The sequence below is a fragment of the Myxocyprinus asiaticus genome, chromosome 5, assembly GCF_019703515.2.
Source record: "Myxocyprinus asiaticus isolate MX2 ecotype Aquarium Trade chromosome 5, UBuf_Myxa_2, whole genome shotgun sequence".
Lineage (NCBI taxonomy): Eukaryota > Metazoa > Chordata > Actinopteri > Cypriniformes > Catostomidae > Myxocyprinus > Myxocyprinus asiaticus.
The window spans coordinates 44,533,143-44,553,733 of NC_059348.1; the positions used below are offsets into that span (position 1 = coordinate 44,533,143).

Sequence of the window (20,591 nt, forward strand, 5' to 3'; positions counted from 1 at the left end):
TCTCCACGGCATCCACGCACAACTCACCACGCACCCCACCGAGAGCGAGAACCACTCTTTATAGCGACTATGAGGAGGTTACCTCATGTGACTCTACTCTCCCTAGCAACTGGGCCAATTTGGTTGCTTAGGAGACCTGGCTGGAGTCACTCAGCACGCCCTGGAATCGAATTCACGACTCCAGGGTGGTAGTCAGCGTCAATACTCACTGAGCTACCCAGGCCCCCCATTTGCTTTTATTAAGCATGATAAATAAAGGCATGATACTCTGCCTACATCTTTTAAGGAATAGTTCACCTAAAAAGAAAATGTTCTCATCATTTACTCACCCTGATGACATCCCAGTTGTGTATGACTTTCTTCTGCAGAACACAAATGAAAATTTTTAAAAGAATATCTCAGCTCTGTAGGTCCATATAATGCAAGTGAATAGTGACCAAAACGTTGAAGCTCCAAAAAGCACATAAAGGCAGCATAAACGTAGTTCATAGGTAGGGATGGGACTATATGGTAATCTCACGATTTGGTTTGATATATAATATGAGGTTCAAGATTCGACATAATCTCAATTCAGTAATAATACTACAATGACAAAATATTACAGACATTTTTTAATTTTCTGAAGAAAAAAAATGTTTGAGCAAAATATTAATAATTTCTCATCAAAATAAAGTTCTTAAATACACAATATAAATGCTCAAAGTTTATATAATAAGAGTTGCTCAAATACCTTTCTCTATAAGAAAAGATCACAAACAAATAAGCTCTCAAAAATAGTGGGCTATATTCAGGATGATTGGGTGCAGAACAAGCAATAGAACTGAAGAAAACCTGTCCTGAAAAAAATATGTGAAAGTGTATATTTATAATTTAATAATTTGTTTGTCATCATTATTATAATCAAAAGTTAACTTTGTAAAACTACACAAATTCTATTATATTAATTAATTTTATATCATGAAATTGTATATATTATAATGATATGAGCTATCACTGTTTGAAATAATGTGTACAATTTACGAAAAATAACATTGAGTTTACATTCATTTGTATAAGAAATGCTAAAAGGGGGGGCTGGGTCACGAGTTCAAATCCAGGATGTGCTGAGTGACTCCAGCCAGGTCTCATAAGCAACCAAATTGGCTCGGTTGCTAGGGAGAGTAGAGTCACATGGGGTAACCTCCTCGTGGTCGCTATAATGTGGTTCGCTCTCGGTGGGGCGCATGGTGAGTTGTGTGTGGATGCCGCGGAGAATAGCGTGAAGTCTCCACACGCGCTATGTCTCCGTGGTAACGCGCTCAACAAGCCACATGATAAGATGTATGGATTGACGGTCTCAGACGCAGAGGCAACTGAGATTCGTCCTCCGCCACCCGGATTGAGGCGAGTCACTACGCCACCACGAGGACTTAAAGTGCACTGGGAATTGGGTATTCCAAATTGGGGAGAAAAAGTGGAGAAAAATCAAAAAAGAAATGCTAAAAAGGTTACTGTCACTTTAAAGGTTCATTGAGCGCCTCACAGTGTTCCGGTTAAGCGAACACCAACGAGAATCTCTCTGTGAGATTAAAATTTATATTTCTTTTTACTTTTTTATCTGACTGACTGTAAAGAACAGAAAGGATATTAAGACACATTATTCAATGAAAGGGGAGTGCTCATCATCTTTGATGGACACACATTACACGGAGGAAATTATCTGCTTTAATCTCAAGCACTTTTCATCAAAACAAGGTGATTTTCCAGGAATTCCGTACTTAAATTCTAAAAGATAAATTCAAGGACCTTGTGTGAACCCTATAAACAGTGTAGAAAAAGCGCAGTAGGGGTAAAAAGCAATAGAGAGATTATGATGTTTGACGGGTCATTTCGTTTCTGATCACATGGACAGAAAACAGTGTTGCAAATTTCAAAATATCGAGTTATGCTACAATATGGTTTGTCACTTTTTTGGTTCGCGATATATCGAAATTCAATATATCGTCCTATCCCTACCATAAGACTACAATGGTTCAATCCATATCTACCGAAGTGATCCAGTTGGTTTTGGATGAGAACAAACCAGAATTTACATCAGAAGTCTCCTTGGTGATCATGATTTCCTTGTGCCATCTAGCACTTTTTGCATGCGTCAAGAACTAGGAGATGTAATCGAGCTTGAAATCATTATCGTGCCTACTGCAGTGGCAAGATGTACAGTGTAAAAGAAGTTTCATTTTGGTCTGTTCTCACCCAAAACCGACTGGATAACTTCTGAAGACATGGATTAAACCACTGAAGTCGTATGGATTACTTTATGCTGCCTTTATTTGCTTTTTGGAGCTTAAAAGTTTTGATCACCATTCACTTGCATTGTATGGACCTACAGAGCTGAGATATTCTACTATAAATCTTTGTTTGTGTTACACATCTCAGATGTCATGAGAGTGAGTAATTGATGAGGTAATTTTCATTTTTTGGTGAACTATCCCTTTAACATTTCCTCCAGTTTTGGTAGAAATGGAAGTCTAAGTGGTAGTTCTGATGGGAATCTTTACGCATTCATTCAATTTTGGCCTCTCATCCAATCACAATCCAGCTGCACAGCTGTCTTTCATCGCTCAAAATGCCACTGTTCTTTTCACCCCCACCACCCCATCGCCACAGGTTTAGGTCCCGTCCTGCCATAGACTCCTCTCCCCTGCCGTCATAGTCTTCCAGCAGGATCTGATGGTTCGAGCAAGTATCTGTAGTATCATCTGCACTGACCCGTAGGATGGGGGTCTATGCCAAAGGAAACTAATTTATCACTATAGTCATATTAATTCTCAATTATACTGAGTCTTTCTGGTAGAAACATTTTATCTTGTATTAATGCTCATTATACAATTATTTAGAATCACAATCAAATATCTATGCTTGACTCTTTGGACAGGTAGTGTGTTCAATCATGTCACACAAGATAATGTACTTTGTCTTATGGCATATAATGCAACCATATATAAACATTTTCTAGTGCATCTTTTTTCATTGACACATTCAGTGCAAGAGGTGAATAGAGAAAAGCCCACACAGCACGATGACACAGCTGTGCAGTACAACATGAGACTGACTGATGACCCTGCTCACACAGCTCATTTTCAAACAGCTGCATCCCCCCACTCATCATTATGCAGCCTTTCCTGACTTCGTTACTTAATACATATATTTATTTTTTAAAACCTATTGTGTTTAAATCTACATTTTATCAAAACAAAATATGATTGCTTCACAGATTAATTGCCATGGTTTACTAAATCTGTAACATAATCCATGGCTAATTAATTAAACAATATATTTGGTGTGGTAGTTTTAAAGAGGTTAAGCACATTTGCATAACCTGACAATGTTTATCAGATTGTTTTATCAGTTGTGGCATAAATCCTTTTTCTATAATTCTCAATTCTTTAAACAGGTCTGTCAAATTGAGTTATATTCAGTACATTGTGTTTGTACTCCCTCTAATGGTTGCCTCTGAATGAAGCGCAGAACAAGAGCCTATTAGTAGCATTAATTATGTAGTCACTATTGTTGATTGGATCTGTTGCCAATATTCCTCCTAAAAGCTGACCTTGATCTTTAAGAATGTGCAAAATAAAAGCATAAAGTATCACGTAGGTCCATGTGGACGCTGGTGTATAAATAAATATTTGAACAGCACACACATATACAGTATAAAGGCTTTATTACAGAATTCCTTTTTTATCATTATTTGTACATTGACTTCAATTTAACTTTATTTTACTATTTTCTTAAGCTTTGTACAGTATGTGTGTCTAGATATTCTAGAGCTTTGGCACATTTAAATGAATTTCACATCAAAGCATTTCCCAAATACTTATATTTTCACAGAGAGGATAAATAACTGGCTTAGATATGCCAACGGTGTAGGAAATATTGCAGGATTTGCATAACCAAAAAAACAAAGAGAAGAGTAACAGGATAGAGGAAGTCTGTAAATCAGGAACGAGTACAGAATTGGTCAAAAAAGAGATGGAAGGGTGCAAAATACACTCTCAGCCCATTTCTTGTTTGATTGTCGACACAGTTCACCCAACACATTGAATCCAGATGGACAGAGCAGAAAAAAGCGAGTTAACAAATCAGGGTCCAGTGGGAATTTTGGCTACACATTTGCTAGATCTTTCTATCACTGCAGTGTATGGTTGATATACATCTGTCATGCATTATTGGGGGGACTGCCAAAGGTGCTTTGCTGGCTTTGGAAACTATGTCAGGGGTGTCCTTCTGAAATGATGATCTGATTGGTATTTCTTTCTCTGTTTGTTCGGTTTAATTCACATTTATATAAGGTATACTAGGAAATAATACATTGTTACATACATTACATCGTATAAACAAAGCTTAACCAAGTCTGGAAAGGCTTTGACCCTACTTCAAACAAACATTCTTTCTCAATCAGTGAGGATTGTACCGCTGGGGTCAGTGACTGTCTCTGTGTATGAAGAGGAAATTGCTTGATTTACAGTGATTTCAGCACGTGTTCCGCAGAGCTGAAGCCTATCCCAGCTCTCCAGACATTTTAAAGGGTTTCTGAGGGTTTCTGTGTCTGCCAATTTGATTGGACATAAAATGTTGAGGTGTCCTGGACTAAGGTTTAACTCCACTTGGGTAATTATCATTATGTTACTGCATGTCCAATCTGAGTCCTTAAGAGTGCTTCAAAACAAAGAAACCAATACTTTCATACTCAGTTGAAATGCTGAGTCCAAACCTCCATCCCTAAGAGAATTCCCAGTGAAATCATTATAGTTGGATAATTTGTTCCACATGCCAGTGCTCACCCACTAAATCACAAAGTCCTAGTAATCAATGCTTCCCTGTCTCATTATGTTGTGTTGTGCTGTCTCCAAGCAGGCTTCTGGGGGATAAATGTCCTCCTAGATACAGACAATTCCTTGAAGTATAAGTTTTGTTCTGAATAGGCTTCACCTCGCTTGTTGTGTGTCCAATCAGAACTGGTCAGTAAATGGACTAAGAGATTTACGTTGTTTCATTTACAGGCATGACGTTATTTCATTTTCTATTTCTAACTATCTTTGTTGCTCTGTCTCCAAAGCAGTACTCTAACACATCACCATACTCCTGTCTTTCCTGTCTTGAAGTTGATCTGCATGTCTCATGGTTGAAATTATTTTCTCATCTTTTAGGATTTAGTGAAAATTTAATGGACTGGATTACATTCCAAAGGAAGCAGATGATACTAAACATATTTCTTAAGAATTCTAGGCTTTACTGACCACATGTAGGCCATCTTACTTCCGTAAGTCATGTTTTGCCACATGTTTTGTGATAACAGCTACTTCATTCACAGAAAATTATGCTTTGTTAATCTGATTGTTTCCTATAGTGTAAAGCTTTATTTTATTATTAATTTTTTTTAAAGAATAGTTCACCTAAAAATGAAAAGTCGCATATCATTTACCCTCATGCCATCCCAGGTGTGTATGACTTTCTTTCTTCTGCTGAACACAAACAAAGATTTTTTGAAAAAAATCTCAGCTCTTTTCATCCATTCTATGCAAGTGAATGGTTGCCAGAACTTTAAAGATTAAAAAGCACATTAAGGCAGCATAAAAGTAATCTATACAACTCCAGTGCTTAAATCCATGTCTTCAGACGTGATATGATAGGTGTGGGTGAGAAACAGATCAGTATTAAAGTCACTATAAAATGTCCACTTTCACTTCCACATTCTTCTTCTTTGTTTTTTGGACATTCATATTCTTTGTGCATATCAACACCTACTGGGCAGGGAGGAGAATTTATGATAAAAAAAAAAGGACTTAAATATTGATCTGTTTCTCACCCACACCTATCATATTGCTTCTGAAGACATGGATTTAATCACTGGAGTTATATGGATTACTTTAATATTGTCTTTATGTGCTTTTTGGAGCTTCAAAGTTCTGGCTACCATTCATTTAAATGGACCAACAGAGCTGAGAAATTTTTCTAAAAATCTTCGTTTTTGTTCGCCAGATGAAAGTCCTAAACATCTGGAATGAGGGTGTGTAAATGATAAGGGAATTTAAATTTTTGGGTGAACTATTCCTTTAAAGGGATAGGAATGTGAAAGTTAAAGTTGAGATTGACTGAGCAGGGAGGAGAATTTATAGTTAAAATTAAAGGACTTAAATATTTATTTGTTTCTTACCCACAACTATCATATCACTTCTGAAGACAATGATTTAACCACTGGAGTTTTATAGAATACTTTTATGCTGACTTATATGATTTTTGGAGCTCAAAATTTTGGCACCAATGTACTTGCATTGTATGGACCAGAAGAGTTGAGGAATTCTTCTAATAATCTTCATTTGAGTTCAGCAGATGAAAGAAAGTCATACACATCTGGTATGGCATACGGGTGAGTAAATGATGAGAACATTTTCATTTTTGGGTGAACTCTCCTTTTAAGGCTGTTGTGAATACAACGTCTTGAGATGTGAATGTAAGTTTCCTCATTGGTGTTGTATTTATACGACATACTTCCATTCATAAGCATGTATTTACTCAGACTCAGAATGCATGAGTAAATTATTTCATGCAGAATATATTCAGAAACAAACTGTTTAGAAATGCAGTTAAATAACTGAAGCCCAAAACATTTGCATTAAACTTACAGAATAAGTACAGAATTATTGACTTTGGTGGGAGCGCTCCCTTGAAAGGTCCTACTCTGAGAAATGAATGGTCTTTGTCTCCATTCACAGATTTTGATGACACCCCTCTTATTATATAGCATTGTAATGGTGATAACTGGAAAGGAAGTCCACTCACTCATTTACGAGACAGAAGCAGCATGGAACAAACGGTAAACTCTGCTTTAACAAGAGTTTTTCAACACTAGATAAAGCACCGCATTGTGGCTTGCTGACCCACGGGCAAACTGTCTGCCATGGTTATTGTTTCAAAATATACACTCTCGCTTAGGATGTGACTCACTGACCAGGACCATATCTCCTACTGCTCATAACCACTATTAGTCAAACATTAGTCATGACAACTTTGAGACATTAGTATTGAAGTTACATCCATTTTCCATTACAACTTTACACTGTGAACTTTGTCCAACTGTTCATGGTGAAACAAATGAGGGAAAACAGAAGACAATGATGGACAGGTTTCAACTTTTTTCTCTGTTTTTTGCAATGTACTGTTTTGTTACAATTATTTGATTCTATGTAATTCTATTTGTCTATTTTTATAGCACTAAATTGCTTGTTCATATCAGAAAAGTGGCAAGTGTTTATGGAATATTCTGGATTTGTTTTTTTTTTTTTGTTTTTTTTTTGTAACACTTTACATTAAGGTTCTGCTTGTTAAAAATAGTCAGTGAATTAGGTATCATGATGTTGCAATGAACAATATATTTTTTCAGAATTTATTCATCTTGGTTCATGTTCATTTATAAAAATAGAATTGTGTATTGTTAGTTCATGTTCATAATGCATTAATAAATGTTAACATATACTAATAGCTACATTTTATTAAATTAAAAGTTGCATGTGTTAAAATTAATGCTAACAAAGATTCGTGCTGTAAAGTAATGTTCATTGTTAGTTCATGTTAACTAATGAAGTAACCCAATTTTAACGAATACAACCTTACTTTAAAGTGTCACCTGTTTTCCTTTCAATACAGTGCCATTTATTATTTTTTTTTTTATTTTATTCCATTCTGTTCAAACTGAATTCCTGTAGATCAGGGTTAATTGTACTATTTGTCTTGCTTGACTTTATTTATAAAATCTTCAAATATTTACATAGTAAAATTATTTGGTTGGTATGAGTATTTAACAGAAAAATATACCTCTTTTGTGACAAAAATAGGTGGTGTTGCTTATTTGTTTCCTGAGATTTACCCCAAAACTGTTACAACTGACTCCGGTCTCCCCTATCAAACAAATATTGTTTTCAACTATCTTTCAGAAAAACATGGTCTGATACAAAAGGTGCAAAATGTGAGTTAAATTGTTGCCCCTTCCAGAAATGATAAGTTGGATTTACTTAAAGCATACAGTACAGTATATGTAGCATTTGTGCATGACACTTTTTAAATAAATTCATCTTATGGTCATTTTATGTCACCACAACTAGAAAACCTTTGTTAGACATACAGTACACAAATGTGTCAGTGCATTCAACTTACACGAATAAGATTTAGCAACTACTAGCAAGTTGTTTTCGAAATTAACATTTATTTAATTGTTTCTATATACTAGGCTCAAAAGAAAAAAAAAAATAACAGACTTCATCAAACAGGATCCAAGTTGACCACTTATGGAACATTAATCACCCTAATGAGACTACACGAAACAGCTATTTACAGTACAGCAACATCAGTAATACTAAAAATAGCTCAAATCTCAATGAATTCTTAATAACAACTCATCAAATGCCCACATAAGTTCCTTTTGACCAAACAAATATGCTTAAATTATTCAGGCACAAGGACTTGTGTGTGTTTCCCACAACTGTTCTGTGCTTGATTGTTTGAGTTACTTAAAATCTTAATTTTATGGATTTGTAAGAATGAAGTTCAAGGAACTCACGATTATTCATTTACTTTATGCAACTCTCTAAGTTTACTTATTTAAGGATAATTAAGTAATGCTAAAAATGTTATAAATAGCTATGTAGCTACATTTCTGAGTAAAAGCTTTTTTTTTTTTTTCAGCTAAAATGCTGATGGAATGTGTCATAGAATGTTATTACATAACTTTTAAAAGACTATGGGTATTCCCTGATTATTGTATCTATTGGCAATAAATAAAATAAGGTCTTGTGGATGAGAGACTTTCCAAAAAGTGATCCGACCCACAGGTAGCCCACATGTAGGTTGCAGCTGGGGCTCCATTCATGCGGACATTGCGGAGAAAGACACGAGTAGCCCACAAGAGACAAGAGAGGAGGGCACAGACAGACAGAGGGAAGGAAGGAGTAAAACGAAAGAGAGGCAAAATGACTTGAAACTGTGTGGGAAGACATGGGAGGAGCTTCCATAGTATAAACTTGGATGTTTCCTAGCAGTAAAAGAGGCTCACCACGGTAAACGATGCCAAATGTACACGAAGAGGACGAATGCAACATCGCATTAACAGAACATTGGTGGATAGTCTTTAATGTTTAGTCTTCCGTGTCATCCAGCGCGAGACTCACAGGCTCTGGGTTCAAGTATTCGGGAGCGCACTGGAGAGGCACTCGGAGTGGTTACGTTCAACTTGCATGCGTGGATAAAATACCTCTACATAGACCAACACTTTTGTTTTGAAACAAACAAACCGAACGTATCTTGTAAGATGATCTGGCTATTGTTTTTACTCCTTTGTGCAACCGGCGTGCTGTCGCATTCCACCCGTGAGTATAATACAGTATTTTTCAGTAACGTGTTCTCGTGTCTCTTCATGGAATGGGATTTGTGTCGGAATTTGACGCATCCAACAATTCATCTATAATAGTAAACGTGACATTTTCTATCACAAGCTCTAATATTTTGAGAAAGAACGTTACATATAATTATTAAAAAATCATCCAAGTGAAATTTCCCATTAAATTGGCCGTATGGACCAAGTTTTGCAGCCCTGAATGTTTTATTTACATTATAGTCTATATATTGGTCCTGTTGTGAATTGCCTGGTTACAAACTGGACAGCTGATGACCTCTGTATTGGTGCAAGAAATTGCACTGTTGAAAAAGTCTGTTAGGGGTTAAAATCTCAACAGGTCTTGACCATAATTTATTTAACACATGGGTTCAGCCACAACAAAACCCTGACATCATGTTCTTCAGCTTGTTTTTGTAATACACCTGTGAGTGGAGGAAAAGTTCACCTCAAATGAACAGTCACTAATCTAACATGATGTTTTGGGGGTTGGTGAAATAGAGCTGTTAGTGAAAGTCTAATTTCCCTTTAATTAACTACAGAGAACAGTGTAACAGGATCAAAGAGCATACTTGGTGTGCAAATAACAAAGGGAACAATTATTAATAGCAATTGTGAAATACATTTACATTGCAAGCATTTTAACCATTCCCCTTACGTGACATATGCAGGTGTTGAGTGGAGGGGGAAATTAAGACTAATTATATCTAATTAAGTATTGCCTCATTCACACCTTCAGTGCCACGCAGAGGATTAAGCATGATCTTAGACTACACGGCCCTCTCCTCTTGTTATACAGTAAAAAAAAAAAAAAAAAAAATGACCTATGCTGGGCCTCAGTGTAATACAAACAGAGTGACAGAAAAAATGTGTAGACAGAAGTAACCTTTTAAAACATCTTTGCGGTATGACAACATTGGCAGAAATGTCCGAAGGGAGGTCAGGCTTTTCACTCTCAGTGGTAAGATATGCAGCCAGGATATAACGAGCTGTACCAAGTTTCCTTTGGAGTTGCATCAGTGACCACAGGACTATAGGCTTACCTCATGAGACCTTCTGAAAACAAATAATTTATAGCTCATTTCCTATTCAGACACCTAGGATAAATACCTGTAATTGCCACTGTCAGTGAACTGCTTGAAGTACAAATTTGTTTTGGGTGAGAAGTCTGATCCCCCACCCCATCAACTTTAGATCCTTAAAGGATTAGTTCACCCAAAAATGAATATTCTCTCATCATTTACTCACCCTCATGCGTCAGCTGCATATGATTTTCTTTCTTGTGCTGAACACAAACAAAGATTTTTAGAAGAATATCTCAGCTCTCTAGGTCCATACAATGCAAGTCAACAGGGTCCATAATCTTTGAAGCTCAGAATCATATAAAAGCAGCATTAAAATAATCCATATGACTCCAATGGTTTAATCCATGTCTTCAGAAGTGATATGATAGATATGGGTAAGAAACAGATCAATATTTAAGTCCTTTTTTCTATAAATCTCTGCTTTCAAACAGCCCTCCTAAGCGCTCCTCTCTCCTAAGTATTCTTCTTCTGTCTTTGGTGATTCACATTCTTTGTGCATACCGCCCCCTACTGGGCAGGGAGGAGAATTTATAGTAAAAAAGGACATAAGTATTGATCTGTTTCTCACCCACACCTATCATATTGCTTCTGGAGACATGGATTAAACCACTGGAGTCATACAGATTACTTTTATGCTGCTTTATATGCTTTTTGGATATTCAAAGTTTTGGACCCTGTTGACTTGCATTGTATGGGCCTACAGAGCTGAGATATTCTTCTAAAAATCTTTGTTTGTCTTCAGCAGAAGAAATAAAGTCAGACACATCTTGGATGGCATGAGGGTGAGTAAATCATGAGAGAATTCAAATTTTTGGGTGAATTATTCCTTTAAATGTGTAATACAAGGGCCCAGCGGGATATTTTTTTTCTTAAGAGTTGTTAGGTGAAAGGATCCATTTATCTGTCTCTGTTATGGGGAGATTTAACTCTACCATCAGTAGAGATGTAATCTCGTTTAAGGTTAGTCGATCTATCCATCTTGATGTAATTACTTGTAATCACACAGCAGTTCCCTCTTCACTCCCATTACCCAACTGCACTGAATTGAAACAATTTCTGATGAACTCCACACTGCCACATTTACTGTACAAGGGTGATAATGAGCTCCAAAAGGGTTTTAAAAATTATAGCCTAATTGTTTTAAGTCTTATTAAGCTGCTTGTCTGGGATCTTTTAGCCGGGATGATAGAAGCCAAACTTTAGAAACTAAAACAAAGGACAATTTAGGCTTGGGAAATCTAGGGAAATATAAATACAATACAATGGTTTGCAAAAGTCTTAGATCACTTTTAATATAATGATAATCAAAATCTGATTTAAATCTGGAACAAACAAAGTTTCCGGATTTTGACAGCAAAGAATTGATTTGACATATAAGAGAAATATTAGATTTGGCACTATTTCTCAGTCACTAATCAAATACTTGAATTTTTGACATTGACTAAGTTAACTCTTGTACAAAATGTCAAGATTGCCTTGCTTTAATAGAAGAACACAAGATGCTCTTTGGAACATTCTCAAATCATGCTGGGATAACACATGTGCATGATTTCTTAAAGAAATAGTTCACCTTAAAATGAAAATTCTCTCATCACATACTCATCCTCATGTGATCACAAATGTGTATGACTTTCTTTCTTCTGCAGAACACAAAAAAAGATTTTAAGAAGAATATCTCAGCTCTGTAGGTCCATACAATTCAAGTGAATGGTGTCCAAAATTTTGGAGCTCCAAAAAGCAGCATTGCTTACATTGATTAAACCACTGGAGATGTATGGATTACTCTTATTCTGCTTTCATGTGCTTTTTGGAGCTTCAAAGTTTTGGTCACCATTCAATTGCATAATATGGACCTACAGAGCTGAGATATTCTTAAAAAAAAATATTTGTTTGTGTTCTGCAGAAGAAAGAAAGTCATACACATCTGGTATGGCACTACACTATAAAAAGTGGTTACCTGCCATTGTTACCTTAAGGAGCAATTTCTAATTTTAAAATTAGTTTTGGTGGTGTAATCTAATGTATTCAATTTGATTCAGTGATGTGAAATTGATTTATTTTTTATTTTTTATTTTTTATTCTTTTTACTAGAATCAAACCAGTTAATTTCGATGTTACCACATGAAGCAAATTTTCTGGTAACAGTTTTTACAGTGTAAGAAATTATGAAAAAACAAATCCATTCAGGTTACACTCAAAAATCCTTCTCTGCAAAAGAGAAGGATTTTCACTAGTGGTCTCCGACTTTTGGACTCCGCTGTATCTTTCATCCACTGACAGCAAATAAGTACTTCACAAATATGAATTCTCCTTTCCTTTTTTGTGATAACCTCGCATTCCCACATTGCTCTGATTAAGGCTGTCAACATGAACTTTTTTGATGTGCAATTCATGAGGCCAGTCTACCAGAGATAAGCCAAGATATCCCTCGTAAATGTCATGTATAGAGTGCTCACCTTTAACCAGACAAGCTAGCTTCTCTCTCCAGCTCTAACCTGCTGTATCTCACCCTTATTTAGAGGTGGCTATCATCTATCCTCAAGACCCTGCCCTTCTTATTGGCTCCAGCCTGACAGCTACATGCTCAGTGAATCCAGAACATGGAGTGCATGCAGGCTCACTCTACTGGACGCTGAACGGGAAGCGTCTTCCAAGCAGTACCTACAGCGTCTTGAGCCCCACTGTGCTCAGTGTTACCCTGCCTCGGCTCTCCGGATCCCGCCAACGCTCTGGAGACAACCTTGTGTGCCATAACAGCGGGGGTCATGTGCTGGCTGGCTCTTGCATCTATGTTGGCAGTGAGTCTGTCTACCATATTGTTCATATTTATTTTAGGCTGCTCTACAACTACTGAGTATGTTTAATTGACTGTACTTGCAGTCCAACTTAAATTAAATGAAATGGGTTTTGTGAGTAAGTCTGTAAGCCTAGAGCCTTGGGGAATATGGGCCAAAAGAATTTGACAGACTTTATGATTTGACCCCCTGCTACTGAGCCACAGTTGGTACAGAATTTAAATATGAAGTGTCTAATTTTTTGATGTTGAAATAATAGTTCATTTTTGGGTGAATCATCCTTTTAAAATACCTTCTTATTTCCTGGCTTGCATAAAATATACAGAGGAAACTATAAGTTGGTAATTCAAACACTGGCTCTTTGGTGCTTTCAAAACATTGCTCTGTTTGTTTGAGAATCCCAGCCAGCTCAACATGGCTCAACCAATGGTGTGAGTTTGTAGTCGGGACTACCCAAACTATTTGTTCGACCAATGGTAGATGGGGAATTGTTTTGGAAAACTCGTTGAAAACTATTATTTTTGCAATTTGGTGACACTAGATGCGCAGACATGACATCTTTTAAATAAATTTAAAAAAAAATGTTTTTGGGGTTAAGTCTGCAAGCCTTGGGGAATATGGGTACAGTCTTTATGAATTGACCCCCTCTACCACTGAGCTGCAATTGTTGCAGTATTTAATGTTTTCTGCCTGTCCACCAATAAACTCATGAGTTGTACAAGCCTCTTAAGATTGCTGTCTGTTCCACTGTTATGCTTCTAGCACCTGTGTGGTCCATTATAAGCAATTCCCTCAGCTGACACGTATGACAAAAAAAAATAAAAAATGTGCCGCATTTGTCAAGTTACATTGAATGGTGGCAGTATGGAAAAGTACAAACGCAAACACATGCAAAGGCAAAAAGTGAGAGAGTGAGACCAAGTCAGGGTTTTAAAGGAATAAAGGAATAGTTCACCCAAAAATGAAAATTCTCTCATCATTTACTCACCCTCATGCCATCTCAGATATGTATGATTTTCTCTCTTCTACTGAACACAAACAAAGATTTTTAGAAGAATATCTCAGCTCTGTTGGTCCTTTCAATGCAAGTTAACAGGGTCCAAAACTTTGATGCTCAAAAAGCATATACAGTAAAAGCAGCATAAAAGTAATCCATACGACTCCATTGCTTTAATCCATGTCTTCAGAAGCGATATGATAAGTGTGGGTGAGAAACAGATCAATATTTAAGTCATTTTTTTATGCTAAAAACAAGACTTGGGTAATGGGGTAATATAAATAAACTTAATTCAAGTTATAAACAAGTCTGAAGACAAGTCTTATTATCTTGCTCAAAATTCTCATGAAACAAGAGAAAATATTTTTTTGCAGTGTGGGCATTTGGAAAAAAGACTGAAAGCCAGAAATGGACTCAGATGTAGTTATGAAATGTGTGTGTGTTCAACTGTGTGTGTGCATGAAGTGTTGTGTTGATTTAAGCAGAGTCCTCTGTGTCTCGGAGGTGTCCTCTGTAAGGATTGGTTCGTATAATCACACTCTTACACTTAGACTCAGTGCCTTTTGTTGTCAGCTGAATGGAATCTTGGCCCCATTCCTGAACTTAACTGACAATGACAGCTTAAGACACTAGTCCATTATTGAAAGTATTTTAAGTCAACATGAAATCCAAATTGACCCTGTTTTCTTTCTTAATACATTTTACTGGTCCTATTGTGAATGATTCATCGGTGCACAATATTCAAAAGATAACTTGCACCGCCTCTGAAACATCTTTCAATTGCATCACCAAGCCCTCTATTTTCAACCCCTACACTCCAACCAGAATAGAAACCACTTTTTTTGATGATCCAATCAATTTGCTTCAATCAATTAAAAGAAAATCTAGTCCAACCTTACATTACATACAATTTTTCTTCATTGACTGTCCTGTTTCTCTCATAAGTACAAGTTATTGAAGAAAAATGGGTTGTAAATGCTGTTTCGTGTTGAATTTAACCGGTTTATTCACCCAAAAATGAAATTTCTGTAAATGTCATTTCACACCTGTATAACTTCACTTTCTACCATGCTACATGAGAGGAGAAATGTTTAAGACACACATCTCTTTTCTCCATACAATGGAAGTGAGTGGTGACTGAGGCTGAATGTTCCTAACGTTCTACCTAAGTCATACAGGTTTGGAACAAGATGACGACAGAATTTTCATTTTTGGATAAATTATCCCTTTAAGTCAAGACCTATTTACACTCTAAACATCTAGGTTTTTAACTAAGTATTTTTCTTAAACCATTTGGTCTCATTCAAATTGCAAATTAAAATTGTTTTATTGTATTGTATTGTATTTTTAGTGTACCTTTAATTAGATAACACATTTTGACAGCACATTGGAAGCTCATTGTCTTGCTTTAGTGCCTCCTCAGAAACCTGTGAACCTTACCTGCTGGTCCAGGAACACCAAAGACCTAACCTGTAAATGGGCCCCTGGCGGCCAGGGGGAAACATTCATCAAGACAAAATACACTCTCAAGTATAAGTTCAGGTCAGTGGCACAGGTCAATCAAACTCATGTTGATGCCTCTTCCCAAATTCACGCCTTATCTTGTTTGGATATTTCAGGTTCTTACATGCCTGTTCACTTGAGGACAGCGTGAGGATGTTTAGGGATGTCTCAGACCAAACTATCTGTGCTAATCCAACCTGATGGGCAGATGCCAAACTCATAGTTTGTCAAAGACAATTACTCGTCAAAATACAGTTATTTAGATCAGCAGTGTTACGTTTTTATGTTTTTTATGTTCTAGTAATTTTTAAAATGTTTATATTTATACAACTATTTATATTATTCAGAAAATGCAGTAAATAATTATCATGACCAGTGAGCAAAAGAAACGCAGATCCCAGAGGCAGCAATTCCAAAATGTAGAAATAGTTCCCAAAAGTTCCCTAATTGAGGCTATATTATTGATCTTTCTCTGATAATCACCTGCTTTTTGAAAAGTAGCCTTTGGAAGGAAACATGCTATAGATTTAAAAATCATTGGCAAACATTACATATACATTCACGCATTTGCCACATGCTTTTATCCAAAGTGATTACATCCCATTCAGGGTACACATTTTATCAGTATGCATGTTCTTTGGCAATTGAACCCATGACCCTGACTTTTCTAGTGCCATGTTTTACCAGTTGAGCGACACTAAAAACATTAAACATTAGAAAATAAACCGTCCTGTTTGCGTACCTAGGTGGTATGGCCGAGAAAAGGAGTGTGAAGACTACAACGTTGGAGATCCGTACACGTGCTACATCCCCCGCGACCTCGCCCTTTTCACGCCCTACGAAATATGGGTGGAGGCCTCTAACCAACTCGGAACCGCCACGTCTGACGTCATAAACTTGGATATCCTAGACGTGGGTGAGTGTGTGACCTTTGACCCCTTTTAGGCGCAAGCCCCAGGTGTTCTCCTCATGAGTGTCATGCAACATGAGAAGATCACGTGCAACTTGAGAGCGCCACTCCTAGTAAAGCTGTGTGGAGGCGTGACGAATTGCAACGGTCCGTCACAACGTCATCGGTATCCCTTTGCCCCATATCTGCCCACCTACTCACACATACCTGAAAAAACGTTTTTGTTTTTTTTTTGCAAACTTCGCTAATCCCAGTATCGTGACCTGCCTTAGGCTGCTGTTTATTAATGTGACTCAGAAGACAGTTTGTTGAATCCTTAAGATCTTATCTTTAAGTGCAGGCCAAGCGTGCATATAATCTCTTCAGATTGACAAGCATGTTAATAAAAATTAAATTAGCATTGCTATAAATTAAATCAGGGGGCATTTTGTCTTGGCAAGACATTTGAAAGCAGTTTAAATTCAGGCCTGAACGTACATTAAATCCCCTCTTCCTTGAAAGTGAGTTTCTCAGGTTATAAACTTTTACATCCTGTGTGTAAATCAACCTGAAGGGGGAGGCTGGGCAATTGAATGGAAAAGTGCAGGAAGAAGCAGGTGGGTGCTGTTCGAAACATGCCATAGTTATGACACAGCCACCACACCTAGTACCTCCACCGCCTTAGCAACAGAGACAATGCTCATCTATGTTACCAGCTAATTAAACAACACTTTGGAGATCCAAGCGAACCACAATTAGGTTTGTATGCTTCTGATGTTATTCTGTAGTGATCTGAATACAATCCATGGACAAAGCAGAACAATACAGAGCTAGAAAAGAATAAAATAGAACAGAATAAAATAAAACATTGGGAGAATCCATAGATTTTAACCAGATTTGCATTTCCTGTGTAAATGAAAAGATGCATCAGAGTTGCCTTAAAGGAATGTTACGGGTTCAATACAAGTTAAGCTCAATAGACAGCATGTGTAGCGTAATGTTGATTACCACAAAAGAAAATTGTTCCTCGATTACTAAAAAGCTAAATGAGGTCAATAGGGCCGGTCTATAAACATTAAAATATACCCTGTTACAAAAGTATAGTAACAAGACGGGTAACACTTTACAATAAGGTTCCATTCATTAACATTAGTTTATGCATTAGGTATCATGAACAAACTCTGAACAATATATTGTTTACAGCATTTATTTATCTTTTTTAATGTTAGTTAATAAAAATACAGTTGTTCTTTGTTAATTCATGTTAGTTCATAGTGCATTAACTATTGTTAACAAAAACAACTTTTGATTTGTAAAAATGTATTAGTATATGTTGAAACTAACATTAACCAAGATTAATAAATGCTGTAAAAATATTGCCCATTGTTAGTTCATGTTAACTAATGTTGCTGACTAATGTTAACTAGGGCTGGGGAAAAAATCGATTCTGTTACAAATCGCGATTCTTGAGTCAATTTCGTCTCCCTGATGAAAAATCGCTTTTTTTTATTTAATAAAAAAAATACATGTATATCTTTATGTGACAATCATTAATAGATAAATATATGAAGTTACGTTTCTGCAGAGTTCCACACTAACAGGTTTTCTGTCTGAGAAGTTTTGTCTCTTTAATTCTTTACGTTTAGTCCTTTAATGCACCACTGCTGCAGCCATCAAGCGTCGTTTGTTCACTGTCGGACATCAAAATCCTCTGCTGTGATCAACGTTCCTGTTATTATGCATAATCCAGACATTTATTTGAGTGGCATTGTGGAGAGTATTTGTCAGAAGTCACCCTGCAGATTCTGTCTGTGACTATACCTGAATGTTTAGGTCTTACAACTATATTGAAACAATGTGTATTTTAACATTTATGGACTGGCCCATGCACTTACATTGTATGTACCTTACTGTAACCACTGTTTTTGCTCTTTTTTTGTTTTAACAAGCAATTGACAAGTTTAAATTATTTTGGGGGCGGGGGGGGGGGGGGATTTAAATTTTGCCACAGATACTGTCAATTAAGCTTAAGGGCTCTATTTGCGTGAGTGCGCAAAGCGCTGCACTACGTCTTATTCTATTTTTGTGCAAGCGCTAATTATAAGTGCAATTTTCGTGCCAGTGCAATGTGCAAGTGGGCGTGGGTGTGTGTTTGCGCTAACTGTGGGTGTATGCGCGTAAACTGTGGGTATATTGTATGTAAATGAAGTGCCGCAAAGAGCAATTTGCTATTTTCGTATGAAATAGGTCATTGCGCTAAGATGTCTCAGAAACACTTCTGTTTTCAGCGCAAAGTTCAAACTCAGTTCCTGTATTTGCAGTTTGGAGTTTTTGGTTTAATTTTTTTATGTTTCAATAAATTAATTTAATTGTTCAAAATCAAAGTCGACCATTAGAAGTGAAATGCATGCTGATACAATCACTGTTATTACTAGCCATGGTTTGTGTGTCAGTAGATGGTTTGTAGATGGTTTGTGTGTCAGTAGATGAAAATTATGAATAATACTTACATCCCCTACAATTTAACAGAGCATACATCCAAATCCTAATGAGAATAAAATTTTCTTAGCATATAAGAGAAGCGTGTCCATATTTCAATTATTCTAATTCATTGCATACAGTCCATTTACACTACCAACTTCATATGAATGTACTGTTTTTGTTTATATCGCTGGTGCTTGAGGGAATTGTTTTTTTTTGGGGGGGGGTTCCCCTTTTTCACCCAATTTGGAACGCCCAATTCCCAATGCACTTTTAAGTCCTCGTGGTCGCGTAGTGATTCACCTCAATCCGGGTGGCCAACCCGCGCATCTTATCACGTGGCTTGTTGAGCGCATTGCCACGGAGACATAGCACGTGTGGAGGCTTCACGCTCAACTCACCACGTGCCCTACCGAGAACGAACCCCATTATAGCGACCACGAGGAGGTTACCCCATGTGACTCTACCCTCCCTAGCAACCGGGTCAATTTGGTTGCTTAGGAGACCTGGCTGGAGTCACTCAGCACGCCCTGGGATTCGAACTAGCGAACTCCAGGGGTGGTAGCCAGCGTCTTTTACCACTGAGCTACCCAGGCCCCCCGGGAATGGAATTTATAACAGGATGCAGACGCTGCAATAACTGGAGAAGAATCTCTGAATTGAATTGCATTTGACCGAACCCATTAGCACATTGTGCACGCAATTTCGCCAAACCCACTTGCGTCTAGACTTCTTGCACAAAACTACCAAAACTTCATGGCCATGCCCGTTGACTTTGCACTTATGACTTATGGCATAGCTCTGCGCTTAGCCCTAGCACTCTTAAAATTGGGCCCTATGTTGTATTGACCCCAGAAACATTCCTCTAATCTTTGCCATTGTTATTATACTCAGCGCGTGTTTTTCCAGTGTAAAGGTTCCTATAGATGGTTTAATAGATGCAAGAAAGAAAAGACCATTCACAATTGAGTACGCAAATAAACGCAAGAAAGAAGAACAATTGCAATTCATTATGCAAATGTTACAATGATGTCATCACTGGTTGTTAGATTTTGAATGGTGAACATTCTAATTATTTAAGTTAAAAGGGAGATTTTCAAAATGTAATGTTACATTCATAATACATTTGTGGAGAAGAAAAAGAAGTTAAGAGACACGGAATATCAGTGCTCATCTTGCAAACACAACAGTAAACTCACAGATTGAGTTTCTATTTCTAAACAGTCTCTTACTTTTGTCTTTCCCTCTCCCAGTGACGACAGATCCACCGACTGACGTGACAGTGAGTCGAGTGGGCAACCTGGAGGACCAGCTTACAGTGCGATGGGGAACACCGCCTGCACTCAAAGACTTCCTCTTTCAGGCCAAATATCAGATCAGATACAGACTGGAGGACAGCAGTGACTGGAAGGTA

The 20,591-nt window shown here is 37.1% G+C and overlaps 1 protein-coding gene across 2 annotated transcripts in view; it reads left to right on the forward strand.

Moving 5' to 3' along the window:
* Window positions 1-9,015: 9,015 nt before the first annotated feature.
* The window catches only part of LOC127441535 (cytokine receptor-like factor 1), a 30,054-nt gene continuing 18,478 nt past the window's right edge, over window positions 9,016-20,591 (forward strand). For both annotated transcript variants that reach the window (XM_051699076.1, XM_051699075.1), the window contains exons 1-5: window positions 9,016-9,401; window positions 13,032-13,310; window positions 15,717-15,846; window positions 16,554-16,723; window positions 20,431-20,588. In XM_051699076.1, coding sequence (XP_051555036.1) covers window positions 9,167-9,401; window positions 13,032-13,310; window positions 15,717-15,846; window positions 16,554-16,723; window positions 20,431-20,588 — 972 coding nt within the window. In that variant the 5' untranslated portion in view covers window positions 9,016-9,166. The remainder of the gene's footprint in view (window positions 9,402-13,031; window positions 13,311-15,716; window positions 15,847-16,553; window positions 16,724-20,430; window positions 20,589-20,591) is intronic.